This window comes from Pteropus alecto, unplaced genomic scaffold (genome assembly GCF_000325575.1).
Source record: "Pteropus alecto unplaced genomic scaffold, ASM32557v1 scaffold121, whole genome shotgun sequence".
Lineage (NCBI taxonomy): Eukaryota > Metazoa > Chordata > Mammalia > Chiroptera > Pteropodidae > Pteropus > Pteropus alecto.
This window is the reverse complement of record NW_006434369.1, coordinates 16,358,387-16,380,107: the sequence shown is the minus strand read 5'-3', so window position 1 is coordinate 16,380,107 and position 21,721 is coordinate 16,358,387. Positions and strand designations below refer to the sequence as shown.

General features: G+C 35.8%; 1 protein-coding gene across 1 annotated transcript in view; it reads right to left on the bottom strand.

The window, feature by feature from the left end:
* ECI2 (enoyl-CoA delta isomerase 2) overlaps window positions 1-17,699 on the bottom strand; it is a 22,825-nt gene extending 5,126 nt beyond the window's left edge. The window contains exons 1-7 of the mRNA XM_006909296.3: window positions 17,541-17,699; window positions 15,433-15,592; window positions 12,808-12,906; window positions 12,386-12,574; window positions 10,509-10,578; window positions 4,309-4,411; window positions 3,414-3,534 (exon numbers count right to left, since the gene is read on the bottom strand). Of these exons, the coding sequence (XP_006909358.1) occupies window positions 3,414-3,534; window positions 4,309-4,411; window positions 10,509-10,578; window positions 12,386-12,574; window positions 12,808-12,906; window positions 15,433-15,592; window positions 17,541-17,587 (789 nt within the window). The 5' untranslated portion in view covers window positions 17,588-17,699. The remainder of the gene's footprint in view (window positions 1-3,413; window positions 3,535-4,308; window positions 4,412-10,508; window positions 10,579-12,385; window positions 12,575-12,807; window positions 12,907-15,432; window positions 15,593-17,540) is intronic.
* Window positions 17,700-21,721: the final 4,022 nt, after the last annotated feature.

The following is a 21,721-nucleotide window of genomic DNA, read 5'->3' as shown; positions in this document are numbered from 1 at the left end:
ATATACCTTTTGACCCAGCAACTGCATTTCTGGGTATTTATCCAAAAAAAACCAAAACAATTCATGAAGATCTAGGCACTCCAATATTCATGGCAGCACAATTTACAATAGACAAGATATGGAAGCAACCGAAATGTCCATCAACAGATGATTGGATAAAGAAATTATGGTTCATATATACAATGGAATATTACTCAGCATAGGGCTTTTGAGAGTCACCATGTTGTTGCATGTTTTAGTAGTCTGTTCCTTGTTATTTTGAGTAGCATTTCATTGTATGGATGTGTCATAATTTGTTTTTCCATTCATCAATTGAAGCCACTGATGTTATTTCCAATATTTTGGCTATTATAATTGAAGTTGTTATGAACATTTGTGTGCATGCCTCTGCAAGAACATATGTTTTAATTTTCTTGGGTAAATACCTAGGGGTGGAATTGCTCGGTTGTGTGATAAACATATGCTTTAACTTTACAAGAAGCTGCTTAACTATTTTCCAGAGCGGTGTACCATTTTAAATTCCTATCGGCAGTGTGTGAGTTCCAATTGTTCCACATCCTTGCTGAACCTTGTTGTTAACAGTCTTTTTAACTTGAGCCATTCTAGTAGGTGTGTAGTGCTGTCTCACCGTGGTTTCAATTTATATTTCCCTAACAATTCATAATGTTGAGCATCTTTTCATGTATTAGCCATTTGTATTATCTTCTTTGGTGAAGTAACTATTACAAGTACTTTGCCCACTATTTTCAAGTTAGATTGTTTACCTTTTTATTACTGAGTTGTAAGAGTTCTTTACATACTCTGATTACAAGTCATTTTCTTAAGGGTGTCTTTTTTGTATGTTTTTAAGAGCCATTTATACTTTATTTTCTGTGTGCTATTTATGCCTCACCATTGCCCATTTTTCTATTAAGTTAACCTACAACTTTTTAGACATATTTTTAAAAAAATTAGAGAGAGTAGCCTTTATGATGTGAGTTGAAACTTTCTTTAATCGGTCATTTGTCTTGATTTTGTCCCAGAGATTTTTTTGATTAGCTTTAAATATTAGAAATTATTTCAATATTGATTATTTAAAATATAGTCATTTTTAGCTTTTTAAATACATTTCAAAACTACCTGTGTGTGCTTCTGGATGATCACTGACAGTATGTAAACAATATTTTGGCTTCATTTCCTTGCTGAATAATTTCCTTCCATAATCGGATATGGTATTTTATTTTAATCAATATTACTAGAAGATATAAGAAGGTAATGTATGCAGCATATAAATCAAAATAAAAATATAAGGTAAAAAGTAATTAAATGTCACCTATCTTTTCTCCTCCCTCTCCCAAAAGAAAGCTTATTCAAGGAAAATATACTCAGAAGTCACAGTCTAAGGAACATAGCAGTGAACTGGAATAAAACAACAACCATTGCAAAGGGGCCACAAACAGGTACATCCAAAACTGACAATAAGCAGCATTTAACTTATTTATAAGCATTATTATAAGTAAGCACTTAGCTTATTTTCAGATATGGAGCAGTAGATGTAGTCAAGGGTTTAGTCTGATGTTCTGGCATCAGACTACTTAGTGACTCGGAGTTTCTTAACCTCTCTGTGCTACAGTTTCCTCATCTGTAAAATGGGGATGAGTACCTATCTTATAGGACTATTGTGTGCTTTAAGTGAATATTACAATGTGCATCAAGTGTCTAGTACATAGTGAGTATTCAATTATTTATTATTTTTATGATTTCTACCTTTTTATTAATTCACAGAGAAAATGCACCATTTGCTGAAAGAGAAACTAGTAGGCATTAACTATTGCCCATAATAAAGAACAATTTGGTTTCATGGGTTAAATGTTAACTCACACTTAATATCATATTTATTCATGAAGCTAATAATGATAAATCCTACAAAATAAATTCCTCACCACTGGTTCATTCTTTTGTGTCTTTCCCTGATTTTAAATCGAACCTTGTTTTAATTCAGGTGGGTGAACTCTTAGCAGAGGTCACAATTTGTTAAATATTTTACTTTAGGCCAACTCTCTTAGCACTTAAAAAAAATGTGTGTGTGTATATATATATATATGTTCTCTAATTTAAATTTTAATTCCAATTTATATCATAAGATGGAAGTCCTAGAAATCTTTGAAAGAATGATGTATATGAGTCATTTTGAATACAGTGGGAGAATCAGGGCAAGATTGAAATATAATGATATTTGTCCTCGGAGTAGTGAAGATTGAGAGCCCCAAATTCATGTCAGGAACTCCTCAAACCAGCCTTGTTTAAAGCAGGTCAATTAGTTGGTCATTTAACACATCGAACGGGACCAAAAACTATTGATTTCTGCCCTTGAGCAGAAACTTTCACCTATAAAGGTTAGGCACCATAGCACCTAGAATTTCATTTGTTATTTTTATGGCAGAATTACTAATAAGAATTAGATCAATATGTTAAATGGAATCTAGTAAAAGATAAACCAGAGTTAAGGACCCTAATGTATGGTACTATCTATCAGTGGGGAAAATATCACCAAACACAACTAGGAATCCCTTCAGTGGTAAAATCCACAAATTTCCCCACCAGATTGTAGTTCAACAAATCTTACCATCACATAAGCAAAAGTCACTCTAAAAATCAGATAACCCTAGACATGGTTATTAGCTCTACAGTAAAAGTTCTAGGGTAAAAGTTCTAAGATAAATGTCCATCATATCTGATTATAATGACAAAAAATAACCCAAATGTTAGCACTAATCATCTCTGAGTGGTAAGATAAGGAATAATTTTTAACTTTTTTCTTTGTACTTTTCCGTATTTTTCAAAAATTTTTCTACTATGACATATTACTACTGTGGTTAGAATAGAAATTAAAATCTATATAATTCAATGGTGAACACAAGACTGAATTGTGTTTTGGGCAAGTAACTTTTCTGAACTTCAGTTTTCTTTTCTGCAAAGGAGGAAGTTAGAGTAGATAATGCCTGAAATCCCCTTCTTATTCTAAAATTCTAAATTCCAGAATTCATTCAGTTGGAAAAAAAGTATCAAATAATTCATGTGCATTATCTGCAAAGATAACATCCTTTCTCCCCCTCCCCCCATAATAACTTTCAAAGTCTCAAGACTACTTCAGAGTGATATGAAAACTGAATCACTGTTATGTAATTTGATTAAAATACAGAACCAAAAGAGTTGACACATATTCACAATATTGGTGTTTAAAAAAATTCAAGTTAAAATTTCAAAATAAAATGAGTCAAATTAGTTAGATTAATTCTTTGGGAAAAATTTAAATTTAGTCCATTCAACCACAAACCACAAGTAATCTGTTTACTATTAGCAATGACAAAGGAGAATTCAAAGGATCTCATTTTTATTTGCATTACTTAATAAGCTTCTGGGAGCTAACTTACCCTGTCAGACGCATACACGGCATCGAACAGACCAAGAAGGGTGACGGAGATTCCCACAGCTGGACCATTTACCACTGCAATCAGAGGCTTAGGGAAATCTATAAAGCAGTCTACAAAATCTCTACAGAAATACAAAAGCATGTTTAACTGTTCCAAAGCAGCATTACTGAAGTAAAGGCAAGACAATAACAAATTGTTCTGCCCAGGTTGAGTGTTTTCACATCACCCAGCAGTACCTCTCTTTCTTGCCACCTCACTGGTCTGTAACACCAGATTCATTCAGGACACCCATTTGAATGGCACTTGATGAAAACTCACAGAATGAGTCCTATAATCCTATAGTGAGTCCTATAGTTTGACTTTGGTACAAACCTTGTATTCTAGACAGTTAGGGTTATAAACCAGCTGTATACTTAGATTTTAAGATGGCTGACTGAGCATATGCTGCAATATTACAGCTCAGTGGGAATCAGAGACTAAACAGGAATAAACGAGATAGAAAGAGAGGAGCCTTCACATCCTGTGTTTTTTGAGACTATTCAAAACCTCCTATTACTAGCAATAATGAAAGTCATGCATTCCTCTGGCCAGCTAAGAATTTGCTAAATTCATCTGCCTCAATATGAGAGAATTTTATTTACTTTATTTACTATAGTTTACTTTTATGCTTTCCAATCAAATCTCATGTAGAGCAGCAAAATGAACAGGTAACACAAATTTAAGTGATAGAATGAATGCCCACCCATTGATAGAGGCAGTTAGGAGAAATATGCCTGTTCAAAGTCACAGTTAATTATACTGACACAAAGAAATACTTATTTTACTTTTGTTCAACTAAATACCACTTTGATGCATATAGATGAACCCTCTAAGATAAGACAAATGTCACTCTTACCTCAGTAAAATAGCAATACTTTTCACTTTCTCTTCTATCTCGCCTGAGAGAACATCAGTGAAGTTAGACAGATCATTCCCACTACAGTAATAGTCGCCATTTCCTGTATATAAAATCAACAAACTCACCATTCATTCATTCTATAATCATTGAGTATCTACTATGTACCAGGCTCTATGCCAAGCACTGGCAACACACTGGTGAACGAGCTCTGGTTCTTGCCCTAATTTACAGATTAGTAAGTAAGCTGAACATTTATGTAAAAACACACAAATAAATATAGCATTGCAACTATGATACAAAGGAGAAGTCCACGATGATGATATAAGTATGTAACAGGGGGTTCGGTCTAATTAGGGACCTTAGGTCGGGACGTTCCTAAGGAAGGAACAACTGAACTGAGATCTGAAGGACAGGAAAGGTTAGCTAGAAAAAAAAGTGCGGAAAGCATATTCATGCAGAGGGACAGCGTATGCAAAGTTTCTGTGGAGGGGGTAACCCTTGTGTTTACGATGAGTCCAAAGAAGTGCCACTGTGGGAGAGCAGAAAAAGCCAGGGGGAAGAAGCTGATGTAGGATGAGAAGAGGCAGAATAGAGCATGCAAGGCTTCTAGATCCCTTAAGAACTTTTGCCTTCATTCAAAAGGCCATTGAAGGTGTTTTCTTCTTTAAAAAATTATAATTTACATACAAAATGACCAGTTTTAAAGACTTGGTTCAATGATTTTTGATAATTGTAAATTCCTGTGTGATCACTATCTAAAACTAAAATATAAAACATTTCCATCACCCCAGGAAAAGTTCCCTTAAGCTCCTTTTCAGATATAATACCACCCCCACCCTGTCCTGAGGCTTTCTGGCTTCAATCACCATAGATTAGTTTTACCTGTTTTAGAACTTTATCTAAATGGAATCATACAATATGTACTTTTTTGTGTGTCTTCTTTTGCTGAACTATGGTTTTAAGATTCACCACGTTCTTGTGTGTATCAGTTATTCATTCCTCTTTATTGCTGAGTAGCATTCCATTGTATGAATAGTCAACAACTTGTTTATTCAACCATCTATTGATGGTCATTTTGTTTTCAGTTTTTGGCTACTGTGAAATAGGCTACCATAATTGTTCTTGTACAAGTTTGTGTGTGTGTGTGTGTGTGTGTGTGTGTGTGTGTGGACCTACCTTTAATTTATCTTCAGTAATTGGCCAGGTATGGACTGGTGTGTCTGAGCTGATGTGTAACTCTATTAACAAGTTGCCAAATACTACTCCAAAGTATTCTCATATCAAAAATGTCTTAAGAGTTCCAGTTGCTCTGCACCATCACCAATATTTGGTATTGTTTTTGGATTTTAGCTATTCTAGTGGGTGAAATATCTCATTGTGGTTTTAATTTGCATTTATTTGATGACTACTGATACTGAGTACCTTTTTACTTCTTTTATGAAGTGTCCAAGTCTTTATCCAGTTTTCAAATCTGGTGGTTCATCTTATTAATTTGTAGAAGTTCTTTATGTATTCTGAATATTAGTCCTTACTCAGATTTATGTATGTTTGGCAAATATTCTTTTTCCCAGTCTATGGCTTTATATTCATTTTAATACTATTGTCTTTTGATAAGTAGACATTTCAAGTTTTAATAAATTCTAATTTATCAATTATTTATTTTATGGTTGATGCCTTTTCTGTCCTGTCCAAGGTCACAAAGACAGTTTTCTTCTAGAAGCTTTATGTTTCTGGTTTTATGCTTCGATAGCTTTTACATTAATTTTTGTGTAGGGTGTAAGATGGGACTGAAGTTCATTTTCGCCTATATGGAAATTTAGTTGCGCTTGTATCATTTGTTAATAGATTCTTCTTTCTCCATTGAATTGCTTTGGTGCCACTGAAGAATCTTAAATAGGAGAGGAATAGATTTTCATTTGGAAAAGATTATATTGAATGTAGCAAGGAGATTGGAGTGGGCAAGGGAGAGAGGAGGGCGAAAGGGGATCAGAGAGACTACATATGGGTGTATTTCAGTTGAGACAAGCGTCCATGGTGGCTTGGACTAGTGCAGAGGAGACAGGAAAATAAAAAAGGATTGATTCCAGAGATAATGATAAAATGAAAAGGTATTAGACTAGACATGGGAGGTGAAGGAGGGACAAGCATCATTAATGAATATTAGGATTCTGGTCTATATAATAAGGTATTGGAACACTGAAAAAGATCCAGGGAGACAGATCTGGGAGGTGACACCCATAAGAAAGTGCCCAGTGGATACACCAGTCTGTAGCCCTGTGGAACATCCTGACTGAAGATACAAACATGGAAATCACTGGCATATAGACTTTTGTTGAAGTATGGACATGGATGAGTAGGTCCTGGGTGAACACAGAATGAGAAAAGGAGAGTGCCTAGAGCTAAACCTTCAGGAACTCTCCCATCTGATGGCCACAGAGAGTTCCTGAGGATGAATCTGCAAAGAAGCTGAGAGAGAGCAACCAGAGGCAGGAGGAAAACCAGGCACAGGCTGTGCCACTGGAGCATAAGGAAGACAGAGCTTTAAGGAGGGAAAGTCACATGAAGCTTGAAACATGTCCCTGGATTTAATGATAAAAAGGTCAGTGGAGACCTAAGCAAAAGGTAGAGATCACAATGGAATGGGTTCAAGGGAACATTTCAAAGGAAAGAGTCAAAGGACATGTTTGTTTTGTAGAAGGGCTTGAGACAGTTATATTTAGGGTACTGAGAAACAAAGAGCTATATCTGATTTCAGCAGTATTATTATACAATAGATTTGTTACTATGTTTCCACCAGGAACAAACAGTGTCATAAATAGTATTTTCAATAATTTTCTGAGCAATAAACTTTACCAAATTCTTATGCTGGTCCTCAATATACATATAAAACATTAAGAGCTGAGCTGTCCCTGTGGACTCAAAGTAGAAGTCATGGACAATATAAAGAAATAAAAAGGTACCTGAGAACACTTAGGAAAAAATGAAAGAGAAAATCATACTAAAGAAATGATGCCACTAGGAGCAGTAAGAGGAGAAGAGACATTGCTAAAAATGTAATCACGGCACTGGACTAGAGTGAGACAACTGAGCAAAATGAATGGAAGGCAAAAGAGTTAAGAATTCAGAGAAAATAATAGATAACAGTCCCAGCAGATGAGATATTTGTTTTCCATAACTAGAATTCCTTTCAAAGAGAACATATCAACTGAAACAAAAATATTCAGAGGTATTAACAAAGAAAACTTAAAATAAGGCTTTAATAATCAGTTTAAAAAAGATATGCATTGCCTAGGAAGTAGTGATAAAGAATGGGAAAGTCCCATGGTCATCTAGGAAAAAAATGACCTTATAAAGAGGCTAAAAACAAAATTAATGGTAACCTCAAACTGCTCCCCAGCAACAATTCAATGCTAGAAAATAATGGAGCTCTATTTAACAGACTATATATACACTTGAAAGAGAGGTGTGTCAGTAAATCCATGCTAACTTTTTGCCTTTCATAGGGGAAAACAACAGCTACTGTCCAAAGAGAATAATATAAGATAGAGATGTTGATGTGTATCACGTAAAGCTATAAAAATGTTTACTAGTAGTGCAAAACTTCTAAACTACGAGAAATAAAATACACACAAAAGAAAATACAGACCATGAAGTAAAAAATAACAATCAAAGGAAGCATTATAAATAGAAAGAATGTAAGATGCCAGAACTAAAACCTAGCATATCTGTCATATATATAAATCTAAACAGATAAATGCACCTTTACAAGAAAAACTCAGACTGGATCAAAGGAAGAAAACCCAACAATGTGCAAATAATACTGAAGCAGATATTATGATATTAATATTTGACAATGTTGATTTCAAGGCAAAAAGTATTAAATGAGACAAGATGGCCACTTTGTAATAAAGGTTGAACTCCACAATGAAGACCTAACCATAAATCTTTTAGTGTCAATGAGATAAAAACTTGCTTTAAAGCAAAACTTCTTTCAATACAAAGGGAAACTGACAGAAACACACTAGTAATAGATGCCTTTAATTCACTTTTTTTAGTCCAACACAAATTCTTTAGAAGAAAGAACAGAAATTGGGAAATCTAAATTACATAAACTAGAAAGATAAGTCCAACTGATGTGTTTTTAACTCCATACCTTAAAAATAATAAACTTACTTTTGAAGTGCCTCTGGATGATATACAAAATTGGTCATTTTCCAATTCTTTATCTTCAAGATAGAGATTTCAATAGACAGCAATATACTCTAAATTCTAATAGAGTCTAAAAAAATAAAATCAGAAAACTGATCTCTGATTATAATACCTAATGCTAGGAATTAATAACAGAAATGAAAACCCCAAAAATATTCTGGAAATTAAAGGAACTATTACTTATGCAATGCTTGGATCAAAGAGGAAACAGAAACCCAAAGTAAAAAATATGTAGAAAATAACTAGTAAAAGCACTATTTATTAAAACTTAATCTTTCAATTTTCTCATCTGTAAAATAAGAATAAGAACAGGGCCTAGCTTCATAGAGCTGTTGTGAGGAAGCTTAGAAAAATTAAGAAATTTTAAAAAATTTTAAAAAGAATTAAAGTGCTTAGAACAGTGCTTGGCAAACAGAAAGTATTATATGTATTAGCTATTATTATCATTGTTATTAAACTCAGCAATTTTACTTTCAGGAACACAGCCTATAGATTATTTTGCATGTTAGCTGAAAGACATACATCAAAGGATATTCATTGCAACATTATTTTAATAGCAAGAGACTAGTACAATCTAGATGTTCATCAATAGCAGAATAATGCAATAAACTATGGAAGCCAAAAAAACTTAATACTTTGTAGTACTAAAGAGAAAAACTTAGATGTGTATGTACCAACAGAACAATTTTTCAGGATAGTTAAGAAAGGAAGATAGGTATAATATCTGTGCATTACATGCATCCTTTTCTGTTTTTTTTTTAAAAAAAGTGGAGGGAAATAAACACACATGTTTTTATATATATACACAGTTTCTGGAAGGTATTAAGGAAAACTGAATTTTTTTAGGGAGCAGGATTGGGGTTCCAGGGAGAATAAGATTTAGTTTTATTACGTACCTTTCATATTCTTCGGATTGTTTTAAAACCATGTGCCTATATTATACTTTTATTAAAAATAGTTAATTTTAAAAATATCAAACTTTCTTCTTCTGTATCAAACCAATGCTACTTCTAGACTATTTTTTTTTCTTATCTACATTCTCCTAAATTACCTGGGCATATGAAATACCAAAGTCATCTTCAATTTGTCCCTTTCATTCATTCCTTCAAGTAGCTATTAGATTTCTCTCCCCAACCCCTTTTTTAACTAAAAACTATCTGATATCTCTAGATAATATTTATTTTATAAATTTTAATGAAAATTAAAAGAAACCAAAATCACTTCTGCTTCTGCCATGCCAACAAATAGTAATAGCTACCTTCTATCAAGTGTCTGCTGTGTGCCATGCCCCTTACCTGCCTTATCTCATGTCTCATCTCAGCCATTCAATGGGGTTAGTAAAACACTGTCTTTCCATTCAGGAAGCAGAGATCACCCACAGACAGGAAGGAGTGAAGCCAAGACTTAAGCTCAAGTTGATCTAAGTCCTGACCTGAGGCCCAGTATGTATGGTACCCCTTCCAAATCCAATGACTTTCATTTGCCATGTTCTCATCAGTCCATGTCATGGGCATCCATCATATTTTCCAGTTATAATCACAATACTAATATAATTAACTTTTTAATTATATCTTAAACACTTTATTATTGGTCTTTATAATTATAATTTTTAATGCTTGTGCAATATACAGTTTAGTGGATGTTCTATAATTTGTTTTATTATTCTATTATGACAACACATGTAGATGTTTTTACATTTTCACAATTACAACTAATATTGCAAAGATTATCTTTCTTGTAGAAGACTTTTCCCTTTAGTAAGTATCCAATTTTAGTATCAATAGTACTTTTTTTTTTTCCTACCAATTTACATTTGCTTTTAACATGATAAAGATATCAATCTTGTGTCTGTTATATTCTTCATATATTTAAGAATTTGAGTATCTCAGTATTGGAAAAGATCTTAAAGCTTATGTACTCACTTTCCTATCTAGTAGGAAATCCCTCCAAGTAGAAATTTAATTAAGAAATCCAAGAAAATGTCTTACCTGTTAAAACAGTTATGGTCGAATCATCCTTGCTTGCAGCTTTGAGTGCAAGTATGATCTCCTGATACATCTAAATGAAAGGGAAAAGACAAGGAAAAGAAAGAAACTCTGAAAATGATAACCATCACCCAGTGCGTTCACTAAGTGTCAGTCTGCAAGCCTACTCTCTGCAAAATACCAAACATTTATGTTGGTTGTATTTACATAACCAAAAAGGCTGCCCAATCCACTTGAAAGGTTTTAATTCATTTTACAATTACTTGCATTATGTACCTAGTGCTAAAGTAGATGCTGAGGGATATATCTACTTTTTTTCCAAAAATGAACAAATAAGACACAGTCCTTGAGCTTTTGGAATTAATACAGGGGATAGCTCTAAAATGAGTGGAAGTACAAAGCAGAAAGAGGTCAGAAGAGGTGCTGATACTTATCTAGGGTGGGCAGGATGAGAGGTGGCCAGAGAAAGATTTCCTAGAAGTAGTTTTTCAGTTGGGACCTCAAGAAAGAACATTAGTGTCCCAGGCAGTCTGGGAAGCGTTCATGAGTGTTAAAAGGCTGGGATTTCCAAGACAATGTAACAATAGTCAAAGACAATCAGCCCAATATTTTAAATCAGCAACATTTCTGAAAATCTTGGCTGTGTAGTTGTTATAGCTTTTAATGCGCTCAAAACAGGTGCAGTTTCTACCACTGATGAGACTTCAATGTGGGACAGGATGATGAAGAGGGCTGATATTTACAGATACACAGACAATGAAAAAGAAAATGTATGGACTTTACAAAATATATGAATAAAGGTGAAATCATTTCCATCGAGGAAGGAAATGAGGATGTCATTCCATTATTATTATAGTTATGATAACATAGCATGACAGGGTAACTGGCAAGAGCCAGGATTAGGAGATGGATATACCAGGGTTTCAAGTTAGGTTTTCCTGCTTATTAGTTATGTGAATTTGAGCAAGTTATTAATCTAATTATTTTATTGTTAACTAATAACAACAGTAGGTTCCTTGTGAGAATTAAACAAAGCTTTGTGTGGAAAGTATTGGCACAAATTAGGTACTCTGTAAAGAGTAGCTAGTGTTACTATTATTATTACCATGATAATACAAAAATGAGTCAGGGGAAAAAGAAACACCATTTTGAGAACCAAATGTTTTATTAGTTGAATGGCACATATTCAGCTTCATGGAATTCTTATTTAAGACTATTTTAAATTAGTATGTTCTTTCTACTACAATACAGATGATAAACTCAATGAAAGGGTATAGCCCTCTCAAATTTTACTCCCAGTTTAGCATTACACATCCAATTTATTCTCTATAATTTTTTTTAAGGGGAAAGGACTGAAGTGCTTACTTTTATTATCATTCTAGTTCAATGACATATTCAAAGACAAAAGTTGCTCTTGTGAAGTAGCATATTTCAAGCAGAGCTGCGTTATGATCTATTTATGAGGAAGTCCTTCTCTCTTTTCTACCTCTACTTGTAAAAATAAAGCTCCATGTAGGTAGAATAGTACTCTCAAGTCTAAACGACTTGAGGATATTTCTGGTCTATGCCAACCTTAGAGAATTTCTATGCATATTCTCTCATATCAATGTATGTCCCATTTATATTAATTTCTCTGTGCTTCCATCATTAGGAAAGTTGGGAAGCCTTCTGGGCATGTAGAACCTGCCTGAAGCTTACAAATTCTAAATGATGAATGCCCTACTTTGTTGTATTAAGTAGCCACAATTACTAATCTTCCTGCACAAATCAAACAAGACATTAGGAAAATAAGAATGATGCTGAAACACTGTAGTTTTTAAGTATAAGAGACAAAGGAAGAAAAGAAAAGGAGAACAAACTCCTAGGGCAGGTAATGCTACCTGAGTGGTGATTGCATTCTTTTTGGTGGGCCGGTTCAACATGATCTTTGTGATGCCGTTTTCAGAGGTCACCACCAGGTTTTCACTTCCCTGTTGTTCCTTGTCTGCTCCAGGTTTCACTTGGCTAGAGGATGCAGACGAAGAACTCAAACTGGACACCAAATCCACATAGTTCTGCCTGGCAGTTTCCTGAAAAGAAGATCACAAATAACTTCAGCCCATAGTCAACCAATAAGCATTTCAAGAAATCTGCTATGCTAAAAAATAGCACTTTGCAATGAAGAAAGAATAGAGGTTCTGATTCAATAGAGTTCCATCAAGCTCTTGAAAGCTCCATCTATAATGGATTGATAATGAGAAGTACCCAACTTCCTTTAGGAGTACAGCAAGTAAAATAAAAGCAAAGTAACAAGTAAATTTACCTTGGGTAGACTTCCAAGAGCATTCCATGCATCCCATTTGGCCTTATTGATCAAGTTAAACACACCTGGTTTGGGAACATTACAAGGTCCTTCAGTGGCCTGTGAAAGGAAAGAAGCAATTATTTGCCAATGTCCTGCAAACTGGAGCCTTAATATTTAAGATCCATAAAATGTACAACTAGCATGAATGTGCCTTTCCTCCCAAATACTTTCCACAAGGTACATAAATTGATATAAACTTTCCCCTTGCCTTCTCTTTGATGCTGTTGTTAAAAATGCACAAACAATAGAAAATGTGCCATTAGCTTGAATCCCTAAAATAAATTATAATTGCCTGCATATGAAAAGAATGCAAGATAAATGTTATGGAAGGCACTTCTCAAAAATTCTAATAGTTCATTAGTTTTATATTAATGACCACATTTTCCACATACCATTAAAACACTCAAGCAAACAATCTCTAAAGGTAACAAACCAGCCAACAAACATTTGGAAACTCAAAGTATAGTCTAAAAGCCCAATCAAAGGGACAAAAAATTACCACTAATTTAGTGGTAGATTTCTGGTAATTGAACAACAGAGTTGTAGCTGAAGGAGCACGGTAGGGCTGTCGGAGCCACTGGCCCTTACAAAACTGAACCAAAGGACATGTGAGTAGAAAGCAAAAAGCAACTAGACTTGTTTGAGGGTAGATAGAGTGAGTATTTTGAGATGAATAAAATATCCTAGTCAACTACTTTTCAGAAATGGTAATTTATAATTCCACTTAATAACCACATTAAAAAAATTTTAATTTCATAATAAGCTAAAACAGGAAGGAAGAAACAGGTTTTCAAAAACAAAGGCAGTAGTAAACGAGGCTGACTTTCTAATGACAAAGAAACAAAAGTGACTGCAAGAATTAGATACCTGAAAAATTAAGAGGCAATATAGTCCACAAGAATTCCTCTACTTCTGATGTCAACTGCAAGGCTGGGAGGCAATCTGCTAGAATGACTCACAGAGCTCACTGAAAGCTGTTATACTCACAGGTGCAGTTTATTGTCAGGAAAGGATACAGATTAATATCAGCAAGGGAGAAAAAGCATAAGGTGAAGTCTGGGGAAGTACCCCACTCCTGTCCCCACTGCAGAGTTAGGACAGTGTCCTCTCCCAGAATTGATGTGTGACAACATACATAGAGCATCATCACCAGGGATCAAGCCTGGGTGTTCAGACTTTTCATTTGGGACTCCATTTTGTAGGCATGATTGAATACATAACCAAAGCCTCACTCTATATCACACTGTTAGACTCTCCAGGCAAACAAAGACACTATCAGATATGGCATTTCAAAGGTTTAGATAATAGGCAATCTAAGGGAACCTTGCCCAAAAGCCAAGGGCAAAGGCCAGGCCTCTTTTGAGGCAAAGTTAAATTTTTTACTATACATACCTATATGAAAGTAAGATAAGCTCAGACCAATCACAGGAAGAGAAAAACAGATGATACACAGGAGCCCAGAGGGGCTGACTTCCCAAAGTAGTCCTCTGACATTGCAACTTAAAGACTTAAGTTTTCTAAATTTTGTTATAAAAATTTTCAAACATACACAAAAGTGAAATATTATAATGAATTCCTAATACTCATCACTCAAATTCAACAACTACCATATTTTGCCATACTTGCTTCTCCCATCCTTTCTTTTTTCGCTTTAATTATTTTACTGAATCCTGAATACCATACTATTTCACCCCTATATATTTAGTATGCACTCTTAAAAAATATCAATATTTCCTTATATAACCATGACATCATTAACAACAGTTCCTACCATCATCTAATACTCAGTCCAAAACCAAATTTCCTCAATTTTCTCAAAACAATTTTTTCAGTTGATTTATTCTAATCAGCAGCCAAATGAGGTCTATACATTTGGTTACATTCTTTAAGCCTCTTACTCTCGAGTGGTACTGATGGGTTACTTTTTGCCTTAATAGCATTTGAAAGTCCAATATACAAACACTCAGGTATATAACTATGAAAAGCTGACATAAGTAGATCCATTTTAAAATAGAAGCATGGCAGCCATTGAAGAGAAACTGCTTGCACGTATTGCCCTTTGAACCTTCGAAATGTTTGAACTGGCAAAATAAGTAAACTTTAGATTCGGACAAAGCAATATCATCTTCCAAACAATTGTAAAACTAACAAGAAAGTAGACATCCTGATCACAAGAACTGGTCATTTTGAATATTTTTCTGAAAATAGAATCAGTAATCTGTCATGTATAGCTAAAGAATCACTGTTTGTTAGCACGAATAGAAATTTATTTCCTCTATTCATATAATAATTTCCCTTCCTTTTCTCATAAAAAACCTTTGCCTTCATCCTGTAATCAGAACACAATTTGGGTTTCTGCCTGAATCTGTACCCCAAATTGCAATTCTGTGATCTCAAATAAATAGTTGTTGCCCCTCAATTTGGCTTTTTATTTTTAAGTTAACACATTTTTTGAGAGGAAAGGCAGTAAAACAAACCCTGAAAATACTAACGCTGAATTTTAGTAAAACATTCAGCATATCTATACACGAGGAACCATCTGCTCAAAATGTTTCTAAATTATATCAGACTTTAGGTATTTACCTGCTTATACAATGCATAGAGTTTTAGCTTCATTTCATTTCCTGGATCCTTCAACAACTTTACCCGAGTCACTGCATTTTCAAAGTCCTTCTGATCGGCTCTCATTGCTGTTCCACTCACGTGCAGTTGAAGTGCTGGGAAACTAATGACCTGCAGTGGACTACAAACAGGCAAACTGATTTCTAATTGTTCCCAACTCTTATATACCAAAATGCTGTTTCTCTATATTTTCCATATACTTGCCCCAGAAAGTTGGCTGCAAATGGTCAGTGGTTTCCAAAATGATCCCCAGATAAGAAATCAATACAGAAGCTGACTGTAGAAATTTTAAAAGAACAAGATGCTACTATCCAGAACGTTATCTGTAGCAATTCCAATTAAATACAGGCATACCTCAGAGATACTACAGGTTTGGTTCCAGATCACCGCAATAAAGTGAGTATCACAATAAAGCAAGTTGTAATCTTTCTGCTGGTGGAGGTTCTTGCTTTTAATTTGTAAAAAATGCATTTTCTGTGATGTGCAATAAAACAAAGTGCAATAAAACAACGTATGCCTGTATATGTAAAAGCAGTCAGAGCCCAATAGATATGAAAATTTTGCCACAGGCAAGAAGTGAAAGGCATGTAAGATAGATGAGAGCAGGAGACTGAGACCAGTAAAGTACCCAGCAAGAACGTAGTCTTTTGTGTCTCTCCATCCAGAAACAGCTTCCATAGTCACTAATTAACTAAGTATAAAATATTATCAATCCTTTCTTCTTCACTCAGGAAAACGCATGTCTCAAAATGCACACAGGCAGAAAAGGGAAAATGGATGAAGATATAAGACATGTTCAAAAGGAGAGATGAGCAGTTGCTAGCATTCAAGACAGCCACTTCTTTCTTAGTGAGGTGGAGATATCTGCCTGGGGGGAAATCCACCTCTTGAAGAAGCTAGTTTGTGAAGCCCAGCTGAGTAGACAACGACTCACTCCTCACTCCACTATGTTTTAACCAGCCAACCAGGAGCAGAAAACAGCAAGCAGGAGCAGAAAACAGCAAACAGGTAAGTTTTTAAGCTCATACAGTTAGCAGAGGGGAGGGGAAATTCAGTGCACAGGTCATAAGCAAAAAAATGGATGCTCACAATGATGATACTGATTAATAAAGTTAATGGCATCAAAGATGATTAAAATAATAGTTATAATTAAAGCCCAAACCTAGCAAATGTATCACCTTCTTTGCAATAATATAACTTTCGTAAAGTATGATGAACTCTAGGTTCAAACCTTGAAATATTAGTGTGTAATTCAATAAAATTGGTCTTCAATAAGTTTTATACTAAGTAATTGAATGTTTGTTTGTTTTTTGTTTGTTTGTTTTTTCCGGAAAAACTCTGCATCCTACATGAATTTGGCACATGGCAAGTTTCAAGTAGAAAATGAAAGGAAGGCCTAAATGTGCAAGTTCTCACAAAATATGGTGCATACTTATTTATTTTAAAATAAAGTGAGTTTTTAAAAAATTACAACGATGACCGTTTAATATATAAAATCGGGAAAGTCACTCATAACTCCACCACTTCAAGGCAAACCACCATGTTCCAGCGGTTTCTTGTTTCCTACGCATAGATTCGTTTTCGGTTCTTACACGGTTTGTGTACCCCGCCATTTAACATTACAGCAGAAGTATTTTCTAAAAAGCAGTTTAACCTGACATGATGATAACTGCTTGCGTTTCTTGCGTTTCAATAGCGTTCGCAAATAAGCAAGGCATGCTTAAATGTTCTATCTTTAGCAAAGAACATTTCCAACCTAGGGCAGTCATCTGACTGCGCTCAAGCCCGGGGCCATGGGAAACGCACACCCGCCCAGAGCGCCGATGCGAAAGGCCTCCTGGGGACTTGCGGGGCGAGAAGGGCAGCACAGGCTTCAGGACGCGTCCCTCTTGATCGCTGCTGGCCCAGACAAGGAAGGCGCGCATTTCAGAAGGATTGATGTCACGCCTTAAAAAATCTCAAAAAGCACAACCTTGTTGATACGGAGACAGGATAACAGAGAGGGCGGCGGCTCCCGCAAGGACCGCAGCATCGAGCTGGAGACGTTGGATATGGAGCTGAGCACTTACCTCCTGATGGCACTCAGACACCAGTGCTTTGCCAGTCTCTGGGCCATGGCGGCGACTCCAGCGTGAAGGGCGAAAGGCAAACTAAGAGGAGAAGGTGATGACGAAGGACGGGTCGAGGGATGCTGTAGGTTCGGGCAAGATCGGGGCGGGGCCAGAGCGCGATAGGTTGGGCGAGATCGGGGCGGGGCCGAGGGCAGAGAGTGACCAAGAAGTGAGCAGGAACTCTGACGCGATCGTTTGCTGGAAGCCGGGGCGGGGCGGGGCGGCACCGGCACGCGGGGGCTGGGCTTGGGTGAGCGGATGGGAGGGAATGATAGGCCGTTACCCCAGCTTGCTGAAGTGGAAAATGAGAACCAGAAATCTTAATTAGGTGACCTTACCAAAGACCCGAAGACCCGACTTGCAAGTGATCAGAGTCCTGATTTAATTCAGTCCTGAGTCGAAGTCCCCAAAAATTTATTAATTCGTGCTGATTGCCCATTATTATTTGTGCTTCATCAGGCAGATCTGGTAATGGTGTAGTTGGAGGTAAGATTGCAGGCCAGGTAGAACAATTTGGACTTATTCTAAATATTTCTTCGGAAATTCCAAGGTGATGGTCAGTAGCCTGCGCTGAGTCTCTCAAAGACTGACAATCTCCCAAGCTGAGTTAGGTGCCCCTCGGAGGTAGTGGACATCACAGAAATCAGAAACTGTAGATACTGGAAGATTAACTGGGCTCCAGAAGATGAAACATCTTTCAAAGGAATTTTTATAAAGTCCCTTACTGGTGAGCAGATTTGGATTGTGAAACCTTTCATAATACAATTAAACTCTTCTCAGGCTCATGCCTATGATATTTTACACAGAAAAGCAGGGTGTGGGAAATTAGCTATCTTTATCAAAGTATAATTTTAAAAAATACAGAAGGTGCATGTATCAAAGATTTACTTATTAACTAGGGAACTGGAAGGATGATAACAAAGAATTTAAAAGACTGGTTTATAGAGTCAGTGTAAAAAAGAATGCTGGAATAGATTTTAAGGTTTGATACAAAACTGGTTAAAGTCCTACCCGATAATAAAACCATAACCTTTGGAGCAATTTTTTTTTTTTATTTCCATCTCTACCAGCTGTCATTTACTAAAGATCCATTCATTAGATTGCAGTTTTGAGTAAGGGGAGGTGGTTGCAAAGACAGACATTACTGGTAGTTCATCTTGGGTCCACTTTGTACTCAAGGATTACTTTTTTTTTTTCCTAATTAAATCGAGTATGTCATCTATTCTCTACAGAACTCTGACTAATATAGATGTCTAACTGGCATTTCAATTTTTTTTTTATTCTACAATATTTTATTTATTATAAATTCTGGAATATCCAAATCTTTTTATAAAAATTTTATTTAATTTTAAATTTTAGTTGTCAATATTATATTAGTTTCAGGTGTACAGCATAGTGGTTAGAGATTTACATAACTTAAGTAATTCCCCCCAATTAAGTCTAGTACCCACCCGGAACCATGTAGTTATTACAAGATTATTGACTATATTCTCTGTGCTGTACTTTACATTACTATGAGTATTTTGTAACTGCCAATTTGTACTTCTTGATCTCTTCACTTTTTTCATCCAGCACCCGGCCCCCCCGCAACACCTTTCCCATCTAGCAACCATCAGTTTGTTCTCTGTACCAATGAGGCTGTTTCTGTTTTGTTTATTCTGTTCTTAGATTCCCCATATAAGTGAGATCATATGGTATTTGTCTTTCTCTGTCTGACTTATTTCACTTAGCATAATACCCTCTAGGTCCAACCATGTTGTTGCAAATGATAAGATTTCATTCTTTTTTATGGCTGAGTATATTCCATTCCATATATGTATAATTCCTTCTTTATTCAGTCATCTATTGATGGGCACTTAGGTTGCTTCCATATCTTGGCTACTGTAAATAGTGCTTTAATGAACATAGGGGTATAGAGATCTTTCCAAATTAGTGTTTTGCTTTTCTTTGGATAACTACCCAGAAGTGGAATTGTTGGCCATAATTTTTTCAAGGAACCTTCCAACTGTTTTCCATAGTGGCTGTACCAATTTGCAGTCCTACCAACAGGGCACGATGATTCCCTTTTCTCTACATCCTCACCAAACTTGTAGTTTTTTGATTTATTGATGGTAGCCATTCTGAGAGGTATGAAGTGTTATCTCATTGTGGTTTTAATTTGCATTTCTCTGATGATTAGTGACCTTGAGCATCTTTTCATATATCTATGGGCCACCTGTCTATCCTCTTCAAAGAGATGCCTAGTCAGGTCCTTTGCCCATTTTTTAATTGGATTATTTGCTTTTTTGGTGTTGAGTTCTTTATAAATTTTGGATATTAATCCCTTACCAGATGTATCATAGGCCAATATCTTCTCCCATTTAGTAGGTGGTCTTTTTGTTTTGTTGATGGTTTCCTTTACTGTGCAAACACTTTTTAGTTTGGTGTAGTCTCATTTGTTTGTTTTTTTTCATTTGTTTCCCTTGTCCAAGGAGATATATCGGAAACAAATATTACTAAGAGCAATGCCGGAGAGTTGTACTCATGTACTGGAAGGTTATCAAAAAGATATGGAATGAAGCCTCCTTTATTGTTCTATTTGCCTATCTTTATATATGGTTCTAAACTGAGGGTCTGCTCTCTTAGTCTGTTAATTCTGCTGTAATAAATCACCACAGACTGGGTTGGTTAAACCACAAACATTTATTTCTTACAATTCTGGAGACTGGGAAGTCCAAAATCAAGGTGCTGGCAGATTTGGTGTCTGGTGAGAGCCTACTTCCTAGTTCGTAGATGTCTTATTGCTGTGTTCTCACATGACAGAAGGAAGTGCGGGAGTTCTGTGGGATTTCTTTTATAAGGGCTCTAATCCCATTCATGAGTGTTCCACCCTTATGACCTAAGCACCTCCCAAAGGTCCTACCTCCAAAAACCATCACACTGGGGACACACAGAATAAGTAAGCACTTTAGAAAGAACTCACAGCAAAATTGGACATGTGAGTGAGCCATTGTTAATTGTTCTGAACAGGCTAACCAGATAGGCAAATAGAACAACAAAGGAGGCTTCATTCCATATCTTTTTGATAACCTTCCAGTACATGAGTACAACAGTCCATAAAATTCCAGAAACAAGATCTCACCTCAGAGTAACTATGGGTAAATCAAGCTCTGCAGCTCTGAAGGTGACCCCTTCACCCCTTCTTGCTCTTGGGGTGGAGATGAAGGACTGGGGAAAACATAAGCTCTCTGCAACCTTCCTACCAGTGATTCTTTTGGGATGCTAAATAATCCTCAGGGTTTTGCTTGGAGTAACTCTTTGTTTTTCCTCGAAAAACAACTCAATAAATTATTTTTTAAGAGATTATTCTGTGCCTTGCATTAGATTAAACCTGGAGATTCCATGGTCAGTAATGTAGATATAATGTGAACCCTAATGATTTTATGGTCTAGAGGAGAGAGCCAGACATTGCTTAAATAAATGATGAGATGCTCACTGCTTGTTGACTTTTCCTTTGTCCCTGAATTGATTATATGTGTAGATATAAATATCTAACATGTTTATATATGTGTATGCATGTGTGTATATATACTGAAGTAAAAATTGAAAAGATTATTGTTTTTTACTCCTTGCTGATAGAGGGTTAAATGTCTAGTAGATACCAAATGTCTTTTTCTTTTTTCCTTCTTACCCTCCTCTAGTCTCTCTTTTGTCCTTTTTCCTTTTCTTTTGTCTCCCTTTTTCCCACCTCCTGCCCCTTCTCTGGGGAATTTGTGAATGAGAAGAGGAACAAGATGGTGCCCACTAATGAATGGAATAGCATTCCCTTCCTTAGCACTGACATCAAGGGGATTCTGGTAACATGCAGGCATCACTTGTCACTCTGCAGGGTTCAGTTCAGTGTTAAGTGTCCTCTCTTTTCTTCTGCCTGGCCCCCAAAGCTTATGACAGTGTGACCCCACATTGCTTCTTCAGCATCATTTCTTGTATGTCTCACCAGTATCAATGTGAATGTTAGAAAGCTCTTTTAGATTTTTTTGAAAAGCAACCAATTATTAGAACCAATACTAGAGTATGAAAAGAGAAAAAAAGAAGGTGGAAGAGGGAGGAGAGAATGAAGTCTAAACTAGATCAGTTGTGGAAAAACATTAATGCCTACT